At 36.2% G+C, this 12487-nt stretch overlaps 1 protein-coding gene across 1 annotated transcript in view; it reads right to left on the bottom strand.

The window, feature by feature from the left end:
- Nucleotides 1-398: 398 nt before the first annotated feature.
- Nucleotides 399-12487, bottom strand: part of TMC2 (transmembrane channel like 2) — a 65706-nt gene continuing 53617 nt past the window's right edge. The window contains exons 18-20 of the mRNA XM_074269531.1: nt 8659-8737; nt 7278-7389; nt 399-815 (exon numbers count right to left, since the gene is read on the bottom strand). Of these exons, the coding sequence (XP_074125632.1) occupies nt 589-815; nt 7278-7389; nt 8659-8737 (418 nt within the window). The 3' untranslated portion in view covers nt 399-588. The remainder of the gene's footprint in view (nt 816-7277; nt 7390-8658; nt 8738-12487) is intronic.

The raw sequence follows: 12487 nt of genomic DNA, 5'->3' as shown, positions 1-12487 counted from the left end.
CCCAGTTAGAATGTAAGCTCTTTGACAACAGAGATTATTTTGTTTTTTTAGTTTGTATCCCCAGTACTGAGCACAGTGCCTAGCATGTAGTAAGAACTTAATAAGTGCTGATTAATTAATAATGGAGGAGATAGGGTGGGGTGATATCTGTGCTGGCAAAGACAGCCCCTTTGGACTCCATTTTTTCCCTCTATCTTTGGTCATAGTACAAATATTTCAGATAGCAGAAATTTGTCCTTTCCACGAACACACACACCAAGAAAGCCAAGAATGGCGGATTCCAGTCCTGCTCCCATTTCCCAGGGATGGGCATCTCAAGAAATCCTAGAAGTCCATTTGCTTTAAACTTAGACCAATGGAACCTAAAGTAACTATGACTTCCTTAGGGAAGGCACCTGGCTTTGTTTTAAAATAAAACTGAATCATCATCCCTTCACAATTGATACTCTGCTGCAACCTGGACTGGAAATAACAAAACAAACCCATTTTAAGAAATGGTATGTGCTTGGTCTAATGGAAGGACTGTGTGGAGGGGAGTGATGGGAGGACTCAAGAGGCCCTGCTCTCCACTCCAACTCTCCCTCCATGTCATTGTCCTGGGTTCCCCTTTCCCTTTCTCAGCAAAGACTCCGGTGGTTGCAGGTGGGGCTGGCGCTGCCCAGGTGGGGGTGCTCCAGGCCTTGGACCAGGGGGTCTGGTTACTGCCAGACGTAGGGTAGCTGGTAACATCATTCCTTTGCCAGAGCTAACATTCCCGCTGCCCTCCTCCTCTTTCTTCTTAGGGTGATTTTGATGATCAGATTCCGACTTGTTTCCTTGAGGCAACGAAATTTAATGGAAGAGAAGAGAAATGAACAAAAAGATTAAATAATATAAGTACCAGTGTATTTCCCTCCCTTCTTTATTTTTCATTTTTTTCACTCCCTCCTCAAATGAAAATAATGCACTGGTAAAGTTGTTCACTCTTAGATCTATTGGATGAAATAAAGCTCAACATATTTCTCTGGATAAAATTTTTTTCTATGGACATTTGCATGCTACATCCATTTTCAATTGCCATTCATACATTTTTATCTTTATCCATACCTTCCCCTAAATCCTCCAGCCCCAAATGTTATAGGCTGCCCCATATAACACTTGACTCTACAGAGATACCAGAGAAATCTACATTTTGCTAACTGTTTATCATATACTCTTATTACATGACTGGTTCCTCTCCTGGACCTTAAGCCCTTTTCTCTGGTCCTAGGGTGCATATGCTTTATGTTACTTCCGTCTAGTTCTTTGTTGGTAAATATGCTATAGCCTACACATCTACCATAAAAAAAAATTGACATTCTATAATTCGTTCAAGTTTCTCAAACACTTTAAAGACATCATCTCATCTGAGCCAGAAAAATATTGATCCAAAGAGATGGGCCTTTATTTCAGGAAAAAGCTTAGGACTTATTAAAAGCATTTTTCATGTATAACTATCTTGCTCTTCTTTTTATTTTCACATCCTTTCACAGTGCTAAGAGAAATGCACAGAACAGACCCAGCTGTATGGATTATCCATCCAACTGCATATTACAATTTAGAAAATAGGCATTTCACATTTAATTTTTCCTGTGTGGGGAGTCAGGCTGAACTCTTGAGTCACTATAGATTGATATCTTTTAAGAGTTTCTAGGGCTTGATACTATCAACACAATATTATCAGCAAAAAAGGAGCATTAAAATGATCTTGCCATCTATAGGGAATGATTATTTAAATTGGATTCTGTACTAGACATCCTCCAACACAATGGCAAATATCTTTGGTTAAACATTCTTCTCCTTGTCCTATGTCTTGATTGATATTAATGACCAGAGATTGGTCAAGCAAACCTCTTTGTTACATCTTTCAAAGAATCTTGGGGCAGCTAGATGGTGCAGAGGAGGACCTGAGTCCAAATCTGATTTCAGAGATTTAACATTTACTGGCTGTGTGATCCTGGGCAAGTCACTTAATCCTAATCACCTCCTCCTCTCTTCTCCTCTCCTCTCCTCTCCTCTCCTCTCCTCTCCTCTCCTCTCCTCTCCTCTCCTCTTCCCCTCTTTCTTTCACACACACACACACACAGAATTTTGTGTGATTTTAATACATAGCCCATGGGACAACCTTGCTGAAGGAACCTATTTTTACTTGAGGCAGCATTTTGCTTTATCAAGTCAAATACATTTTTAATAGTCAACAAATAGCAAACAGTGAATATATATTTTGTACCTTTCAGTCAATTTCTGTAGTAGAAAATTGTAGGGTCAAACAAATAAATAAAAATGAAACTCATAGTCATATATATATATATATATATATATATATATATAGAATTGGAAGGAACATGGTAGGACAAATAGTTCATTTCCTTCATTCTACAGCTAAATCTTAGAAAAAACTCTACTTTCTGTAGGAAACCTTCTCAATTCCCCCTATTTTTAGTGCCTTCTCTCTATTGATTATCTTCTATTAGTCCTGTGCATATTTTGTTATTTGCACCTTGTCTCTTCCATTAGACTGTGAAATGATTGTCTTTTGCCTTTCTTTGTATTCCCCAGTGCCCAGCACATAGTAGGCACTTAATAACTACCTGTTGACTGACTGATGACAGGCGAAGAACTTAGTTTTGGAACAGGGAACTGCCTTGCCCACAGTCATAGAAGTTGTAAATGACAGAGCCATTTAAACTGAGATCCTCTGACTTTAAATTAAATCATTTTTCCATTACAGTGTGACTTTTTTCTCTCATTCACTCATAATCTTTTTCTCTTTTTGACTATTTAGAGAACCAATTTGTCAACACCTTCACATTTATACTGTCCCCAGGTTGGACTTCCTTTGTGTATAGTTATTCTAGTATAAATGCTTTTCTCATCTTTGGTTACTTTAATGCTATCCCTTCTTCCGCTTAGAGTAAATAACATGGACCATGATGTGAAGAAATTGAATATGGTAGTTCCACTGTCATTGATGGAAAAGAATAATTTGTTATTAAATTGTTATTCATCAATAAAAATATTGATGAATCTTTTATATTTTTTTCATCTGTTGTCCTTCTAGGCTTAGTCGTAAATGCTCTTGGGACCATTTGAGATTAATTAGGTTTCACACCAAGCTTTCTGTACATTTGTTTTTCTCTCCATTACTTTTCACTATTTTATGAGGCAATACTATTTGTAATATTCCAGTATTTTCCTTCTTAAGATTTTAAAGAAGAGGGGCAGCTAGGTGGCGCAGTGGATAGAGCACCAGCCCTGAATTCAGGAGGACCTGAGTTCAAATCTAGTCTCAGACACTTAACACTTCCTAGCTGTATGACCCTGGGCAAGTCACTTAACCTCAGCCTCAGGGGGAAAAAAAAGATTTTCAAAAAGATTTTAAGCTCAAGTTGTTGCTGCCCTTGCTTGTTATAGTACTCTGTTTGGCAAATAAATTAAATGCCCATTGATAGAGAGTTTCTATGGTATTTTGGGCTTGTTGTAGTGATTCATTAATATAGATTAAGCTTTTTAAAGAAAATAATAATTGTCTATGTTGACTTCTGTTCTTTTATCCACTTCCCATTTTTCAGCATTTAAAAGTAGTTTAAATAAATTGAAATGAGCTTTAATAAGCTTGTTAAATATTAGTCAATTGGAGTTTTAATTATATATTATGTTTCTTTTTCTCATTTTTGTTCTAATTTGGTATCAATTTTGATCCTTGCCTTAATAAGTTGGCAGTCTGACTGCACAAGGTAGCTGATTCAGAAATGATGCAGCATTTGTGTGTGAGACTATAATTAATTTCCCTTTTCATTATATCAGTTGGTGCTTGCCACCTAGGTAATTCCCAGTTCCCTACACAGAGAAGATCGAATGACCTTTCATTTTTTAATTTCTGAACCATATTATTTATCATATTTTTCATTTTCCTTCCTTCTGCCATTTTTTAGAGCCATAGAATATTAGGTATAGGAGTATATTGACTTTATTGAATTGCTCTATTTTCTTTATCTTTTGTGATGATGTTATAAAAGCTGCAATTATCTTTAGAATGATCTTTGAGTAAATGCTTATGAAATACTGGAACATGAGATGATTAAAATTTTGTGAAATGATGTTATCTTTAAATACATGATGAAACCAACTTTGCCAATTCCTTTATTTACTTCTCTAGGGAGAACCTATGAACCATTATATTTAGGTGCAAGTTCCTTTTTTGTCTTGTATTGCATTTATAGCAAAGTTGTGTTTTTGCTGAGTATGACATTTTTTCATGATTATATCTGTGCTTTGGTTGTATAGGAAGTCCTTCTTAGTCTTCCAGCTGCTAATGCCTCCCCCTCTAAGGTTACTTTTTATCTGATCTTTCTATGTATCTATTTATGTACATGCCATTTCCCTTATTAAAATGTAAGCTTCTTGAAGGCAGGACCTATTTTTTCCTCTTTTTACCTCCAGTTCCCAGCATATAGTAATTTCTTAACAAAGATTATTGATTGATGGATTGATCAGTGGATAAGGATATGACATTGAAAAGTACCAATAGTCAGTTAATCACAGTCTAAAAATTGTAATTCTTGGCACTCTCTGCCATCTTTGCTCTTTAGCAATACAATCACTTGCTCTTGATCAAATTTATCAATATCAATAATCAGTATTCCAGAAGGACTGAACATCATTTTGTATTTTTCTTTCTTTTCTGAGTGGCCATGGCCAGTAAGAGACAACAGATTATTGCAAAGTATTTGCTTCATATTTGATACAAATGGGATAGGTGGAATCAGCCCATCAACTTCCCAAGGCTCTGATCTCTTTCTCTTCATCTGTGCTTTGGTCAGAGATTACGTGCAGAAGGCTCACTCTGATTCCAACATAAGGAAGGTCCTTGGAAAATTAGAATGAATCCTTTGTTCAAGCGTCCATGCACCTTCACTCACAGCTTTTGTGATAACATTTACCTTTGCTTGGTGTATGTGGTTTAAAACAAGCTTTGGGAGTTTGGTTAAGCTAAGTACCATGAAATGAATGGCATTTAAGTAATTATCATATTTTCTTGAAATTATGATAACATTTAGTGTTGTAGGTAAACATGTCTCACCCTTGAGACTATGTTTAGAAATCAGGATAATTTTGGGGGAAGTAGAAATGGAGGATGTCCTTTTATGTAAAGAAAGTAGCAATAAATAAATCTGCCCTCTCTTATATGGTTTACTATGGCTAACAAAATGAGTGGAACTAATCTCTATTTCTTCCCAGCTGGCACATATTTTAATTAGCTCTAGATGAGTAGCAGTGGAGTCATTTGTCCTGAGGTGGCAGGAGAAGGGATTGTTTCAGAGTAATGTTGCTTCCCTCTTCTCCACTCTGAATCCTCCCAATCACCACCTTATTGATTTTTCTGAGGTTGGGCTATATTCCTTCATATTAATTCCTAACCTGTCTAAGAAATATTAAACAATTGGCACATTGTTTCCAATAGAGCTGGTTGCCCATCAGGGCTAGCATGGCTGGGTGGTGTTTGGAGGTAGTGAGGAGCCCTGATGCTTTGGGATGATCAGAGATGTCCTCATGAGCTTCAATTACCACAACAGGTATTGTCTTATCAATTGAGTATTGATGTCAGGTTGGCAATCTCTCATGTGCTGTAATAACAATCTATTACCAAGCCATTTTTTGATCTTGTAAATTTCCAGGCTCTTCCTCCTCCCATCAAAATGTGAATGGCAGATTAAAAGGTTCTATTTATCTTTCCCAAATGTTCCCTCTTCAAGGATGTGAAAGCAGAAAGCACACAGTCCCTGAATAGACAGGCTTCAAACTCCCTCCCTTTACAACTTGAGTTTATATTCTATATTGTAGTCAAATCGGGAGACTTCTGATTCCTTGAATTAAACATTCCTTCTTCCATTTCCATAAATTTACACAAACCTCCATTATATCTATATAGCAGCCTTTCATCATTTTCACCTTTTAGACTGATTTTTCTTTAAGGTGAAACTCAGTTTAGGGGCCATCTTCTTCATAAATTTTTTTTTTCCTGATCCCTCCAAGTTGTTAGAACTCTTTCCCTCTTCAATATGACCTAGTGTTTGCTTATTTATGTCTGCGCTATATTTGCCCAGTAGAATGTCAACTCCTTGAGAGTTACAACGCCCTTCCTTTTTGTCTAGGTGCCTCAAAGCTGCGTGCCTGGTGTGTAGCAGGGAGTTTTTAAATGTTTGTTGAGTTGAACTGTTACCTTTTCAAAAGAGAAAGAAAAGTGAAAAAAGAAAAGCTCCTGATTGTTATCTGTTTCTCCTCCTTAAGCATGAAAACAAAGAAAACCTGCACTGGAAATTCTCTAAAGCCTCACTTCAGCTCCCCTATTGCCCGAAACCCCATAACCCTCCTCCCATGGAATAGAGGAATCATCTTTAGAGATTCCTGGAAACTCTTGAGCTGATTTTTCTAAAACCAATACATAAGGGACTGGCACAGCATAGTGCATTTGAAGGGAGTTTTAAAGGCATTTGTGAATGCTTTTTTCTGTCAACAGTTTGGAGTGCTTTGCTGGTTAAAAGGAATAAATAAATCAGGTTGTCTTGTAGTGAAATATATTGGTAGTTGAGAAGATGAGAGGAGAGAGGGATGGGGAACAGGAGAGAATGCTGGAAGAATCATAATGATAGCTGGCATTTCTATAGTGTTTTACAGTCTACAAAGCACTTTATGAATATCATGTCCTTGGGGCCTCATGACAACCTATTGAAGAAGAGCTACTGGGATTATTATCTGCATTTTAGAGATAGGGAAACAGCCTCAGAAAAGCCGAGTAATTTGCCTCTGATCATAGAAATTCTTATGTGTCTGGCACTCTTTCCTTTATAGAGTCAGGTCCTAATTAATGTGAATAAATGGTTGCATTATTAGAATTTGCATGGTGTATGTCCAGTGAGTTGGAACTGTTCAGTATATTTTTCATGATTATAACTTTGAATAGTTTGAATATATGTGACTACTTCATGGAATCAATTATTTGCACTAATCAGGCTCTAGTTATACAATATTCAAGTTTCAGAGAGGCAGAGGGATTTGGATTTGTAGTATAGTCCTTAAGAAAGAAATAGAGCCCTTAAACTCCAAAATATCTTAATCATTTCCTTCATAAGATTATATTACTTCCCCAGCCCCACCCAGTAACATTCAGAAAGTTCAGTGAACATTCTCCATCTGTTCCTGGTCTGAATGGATTCAGAGCTGAAGGGGAGTGAGGGGGTAATGCTAGCACTGCTTACCTTCTTCAGTGGCTTGGAGCTGGTTCATATTCTTGAAGTTGTTTGTGTCCTGTAAGCTTTTCATGGCTGCACTGGCTTTGTTGCTTTTATTTGTTTTCTCTGCCTCTCGGAGCTAGAGGAATGATAAATTAATATATGTGAAAAATAAATAAATATACATATTATACATGAACATAAGTATACATATAGATGATCTGCTAAAGATAAAAGTGTGGTTCAATTCTCTTGGAAGATTAAATGTGTATGGATATGTGTGTATATATATGTATATACTCACATGTATATGTATATACTCACATATGTATATACACACCCAAATTCACATATAGACACACATACATTGATGTATGTCATTTCCTTCAAGGAATTTACATATGTATGTGTTTATGAATGTGTGTATTTTTTCCCCTCAAGGAAATCCCAATGTGTACTAGAGATACAAAGACAGAGGTATACATTTGTATGTGTGTGTGTGTGTGTGTGTATTCACATTATCAGTATATATACTTTTATACACATAGACACATGTTGCCTTGTTTTTGTATTTCTAGCACCTTGCATATAGTAGGCACTTAATAAATTCTTGTAGAATAAAGTAGCATAAAATATATAAAACATCTTCTCAACTTTGACTTACTATATAAATGCAAGTTATTATTGTTAGACAAAGCAGAGAGTGGGTTGGGCTATTTCTTGGTGTGAGGTCCAGCAGATGAGTTGGGCTCTGGAGATTAAGTAATATGTTATTATGACAACAGGCTTTTCTTGAAGTATTATTGTAGGATTAGCTTTAATCAGGCTGAATTGCTCCGGTTATAAATTTATCATGCATGCCATAGTTGGTGAATTCATTGTAATTCCACTCTAATTTGGCATGAGCTAACATTCTCACTTGTTATAAATCATTACCATTATTGCAATTAACTCCCAAATAGTTTTATATGTGAATGAATACTATTGAACAATATTAATGTTAATTTCTTTTTCTGATGCTGAAATTGAGATTTGGTTTTGTTGAGCTCCTTCTCAACTAATTCTTTGATTTAACTCTAGGTGGTATAATGGATAAAGTATTGGATGTACAGTCTGAAAGACTTGAGTTCAAATTCTCCCCTTGATGCTTATTGAGTGTGTGACCCTGACATTTAATCTCTTTCAGCCTTAGTTTCCTCCTCTGCGAAATGGGGATTATAATAGTATTCACTTAACAGGATTGTTATGAGATGACATGTAAAGTGATTTGCAGACATTAAATTACTATATAAATGCTAGCTAAAATCGTTAGTATTATTAATATATCTGGGCTTATAAGGCAAATCTATTCTGAAAATGAATGAATCGATCCCTATACTCTACAAGAAGAAACATCCATTCTACTTACTGCTTGGATTTTTTTCCTCAGCTGTGTATTGGCTCGTGAAAGGCCTTTAGAAACAGAATTCAAGTAGTAGATAGCCAAGCTGCAAAAGATAAATATGTGGCTCAGTTACCTTTGGAGATAATCATAGATGCAGCCCAATGCTGCTCAGTTTTCCAAGGATCCAGAGGACAGAAGCCTGGAGCCTCTTTAGCTGAGAAAGAGGTACTTTTTATTTTCCTAAAGTCTTTTAAAAATGGTTTCCATGTTGGAGGAGAATATTGATGATTCCAAGTGGTAAGGGGTGTCTGACAGTGACTTGAGAGAGAAGAAAATAGTGAGTGTTGGGGGTGGGAGGCCTGAAAGCAGGTGGTGTTCCCATTCCTACTCTAAAACTTCTTGAACCATGGAGATTCATTCATTCCTTGATTTGATTAGTATTTCTTAAACACTTGTGTGTCAGGTATTATGCTAAGTGCTGGGCACTAGTGCCAGGCTTAAGAAAGGCAAATACATAGTTTCTACCCACAAGGAGCTCACTTTTTAATGGAAGAGCAGGACATGTTCTTAGAGCAGTCCTCTAACCCTGTCTCCCATGAAAGTTAGGCTAGCTTTTCTTCAAAAGGTCTTGAAATCATATGACTGAAACTGGATGGGGGGGGGGAATTAAAGGTTCATGTTTTTTATATCATTTTCTGGTTAAAAAAAAACCAAGCAAACTTTCCCCCCTCTCTTTTGTGTTTTTTTCCCCCTTTTGATTTGATTTTTCTTATACAATGTGACAAATATTGAAACATATTTAAACAATTTGCACATACTTAACTAAAAAAAGTATGTTCAATAAAATTTAAAAAAGAGTATTTCCTTGAAAATAACAACTCCCCTCAACAAATGAGGAGTTCCAGTTACACTTGATTAATGGGTCAGGATGGCTGACTCAGAAGAAAGAGAGATTCATTCAGCTGAATCAATTCGGAGCATCTTCTGGGCACATCCTTATTGGAGATTCTTTTCAAATAACCAACATGTATCTCCTTCCACCCCAATGTTGATCATAAACTACCAGGGAACTGGACTGAATTAGGGTTAGTCCAGAATAATATAATAGTAGCTAGTAGGTAGAATCAGGTAACTGGTAGATCATTCTCGATTCCTGTTTTAAGAGAAAAAAATCGAGGTTGAGATGATAATTGACTTTTCCAAGGGGATAGAGCTAGCAAAGCAAGATTTGAGCTCAGCTTTTCTTGTCTTCAAGCCTTGTGCTCTACTACCTGACTTTCCCCAATGACTTTGCTACTTTTGGTACATTGTTCCTGAGTTTAACCATAGAACAGAATATACATACATACATACATACATACATACATACATACATACATACATATATATATGTTAATTTAAATGACATAATGTATGTCAAGTACTTTGTAAATTTATTGCACTATTTGAATGTGAGAAATTATTTCATTCATCTCTTTTTCTCTTTGTCTCTCTGTCTTTGTCTGGCTTTCTCTCTTTGTTTTGCTGTCTGTTTCTCTCTCTGTCTTCGGGTCTCTCTCTCTCTTTTTATGGGTAATGTTTGGTTAAAATGACCCTGAGACAGCTCGTATTTTGGATAGAGTGCTGTATCTATTGTTGTGTTAACCTGAATTCAAATTTAACCTCAGATACTTATTGGTTGTCTGATCTGCATTATGTCACTTAATCTCTTTGCTTCAATATCTTCATTTGTAAAATGGGAATCATAACAGTGCTTACCTTCTAGATTTGTTGTGAGAATCAAAAGAAGTATTTGTAAAGCATTTTTACAAATCTTAAAAGTGATACACAAATTCTTTTTACTGCTCTTTTATTATTGATGTACCCACACAGGAGGCTAACATGATTGATTTTTATAATTGAATGAATTTCTGGGTTTTAAGGATTCTGGGGAGAAGGCAGAGTAGGTTGGTAAATTTCAAGCTCTCCCAATTTCCCCCACAAATAGAACAAATTTGTGCCTCAAGGTGAACATCGATTGGTGAAAAACCAGGAAGACTTGGGGTTGAATAAGGGTCCTCCAGGTACAACCCTAGATCTGAAGAAAGGCTCCAGGCTGGGGACTAAGTTGTCTGAAGTGCTTGGGGCTATCTCCTCAGAAACATCAAGTGGGGACCCCTCAGACTAGCTGGGTATGGCTGGAGCCTAGCAGGAACCACAGAAACTTTCATTTCCTGGACTGTTTGTAGAGTTGAGGGTCTGATTCAGAGAAGACTGAGGAAATCTCAATTGATTGTGAACATCAGGCCCAGCTGTGTTGCAGAGACTCAGCCCTGGACAAAAAGCAGCAGGGAAGGGTGCTGGCTGTGGGCACTTGAAGGAGGGTGGAGCTCTTGTTTTGGGGTTCCTAGTCAGAGTGGAGAGCTGAAGGGAAACTTGAGGCACCATTCCCCACCTCATGATTAGAGGTTCTTACATTAATATCTCTTATTAAAAAAATGAAACAGCAAAGAAGAAGGAACCCCACTATCAAAACATATTATGGGAACAGAGAGGACTGGATTTATCTTTAGAGGAGGACACTTTAGTTAAAAAAAAAAAAAAAAAGGTTCTGCCCCAAAGAGTAACATAAAATGACTCTGCCTAGATTAGCAGGATTCCTCAAAAAGGAATTCAAAAATCAAATGAGAGACATTTAGGAAAATATAAAGAAAAAATTAAAACCATCCAAGAAGCTTATGAAAAAAAGTTAACCAACTAGAAAAAGAAGTACAGAGTCTCAGAGATAAAAATAATGCTTTGAAAATTAGAATTGGGCAAGGGGAAGCCAGTGAAGCTTTGAGAGACCAAGAAACAACAAAACAGATTATAAAGAATGAGAAAATAGAATGTGAAATATAAGAAAAATAACAGCTCTGGAGAACAGATCAAGGAGAGAAAATATAAGAATAATTAGACACTGCCAGAAAGTTCTGACCAAAAAGAGAACCTTGACACAATAATTCAGGAAATAATCCAAGAAAATTATCCTGGAGTAATAGAATATGAGGGGAAAGTAGAAATAGGAAAAAAAAATCCATCAATCACCACCTCAAAGAGATCCTTTGTGGAAAACACACAGGAATATTATTGCCAGATTTTGAAACCCCCAGATCAAAGAGAACATTTTGCAAGAAACTAGAAAAAAAACAATTCAAATACACTAGAGTTATAATTAGAATTGTACAAGACTTATCCGAAACTACAATGAAAGAAAACAAGTCCTGAAATCATATCTACTGACCAGCAAAAGAAGTAGGCCTGCAGCCAAAAGTATTACTATCCAGCAAAACTATCTATAATCCTGAATGAGGAAAAAATGGATATTCAACAAATTTGAAGATTTTCAGGATTTTCTATCAACCAAATCTGAAATTAACAGAAAATTTAACATATAAGAGCCTATATGAAAGATCAATTTTAAGAAACTTAACATGGAAAAACTGTTTAAATATGGACAAATTATTTATGTTTTTTATATATTTATATGTATAATATAGAAATGTATATATAAGATTCACATCCACAATAAGGTAGCTCAAAAAGAAAGATTGACAGAGTTAAGGTAAAAACAATCATGTTATACAAATGAAGTGCAAAAGAATAGACACAGAGGCATTAAGGGGGGGAGGAGGGCTTGTAGTTCTGAAAATCTACTCATATTTCGAATAAATTAAATAGATAACATTACCTATATACCCTGAAGGCTATAGCACCTTCCCAAATCTATAAAGAAATGAGGAGGGAGGAATGGGTAGATGGGGAAACAAGGGTGAAGAAAGAAGACAAGGGAGGATCATTGAGTAGGAGAAGGTTAAGTAATAGCAAGGCAAAT

This window comes from Sminthopsis crassicaudata, chromosome 5 (genome assembly GCF_048593235.1).
Source record: "Sminthopsis crassicaudata isolate SCR6 chromosome 5, ASM4859323v1, whole genome shotgun sequence".
In the NCBI taxonomy this organism is placed as follows: Eukaryota; Metazoa; Chordata; class Mammalia; order Dasyuromorphia; family Dasyuridae; genus Sminthopsis; species Sminthopsis crassicaudata.
The sequence above is the reverse complement of the archived record's forward strand: the minus strand, read 5'-3'. Positions and strand labels throughout refer to the sequence as shown.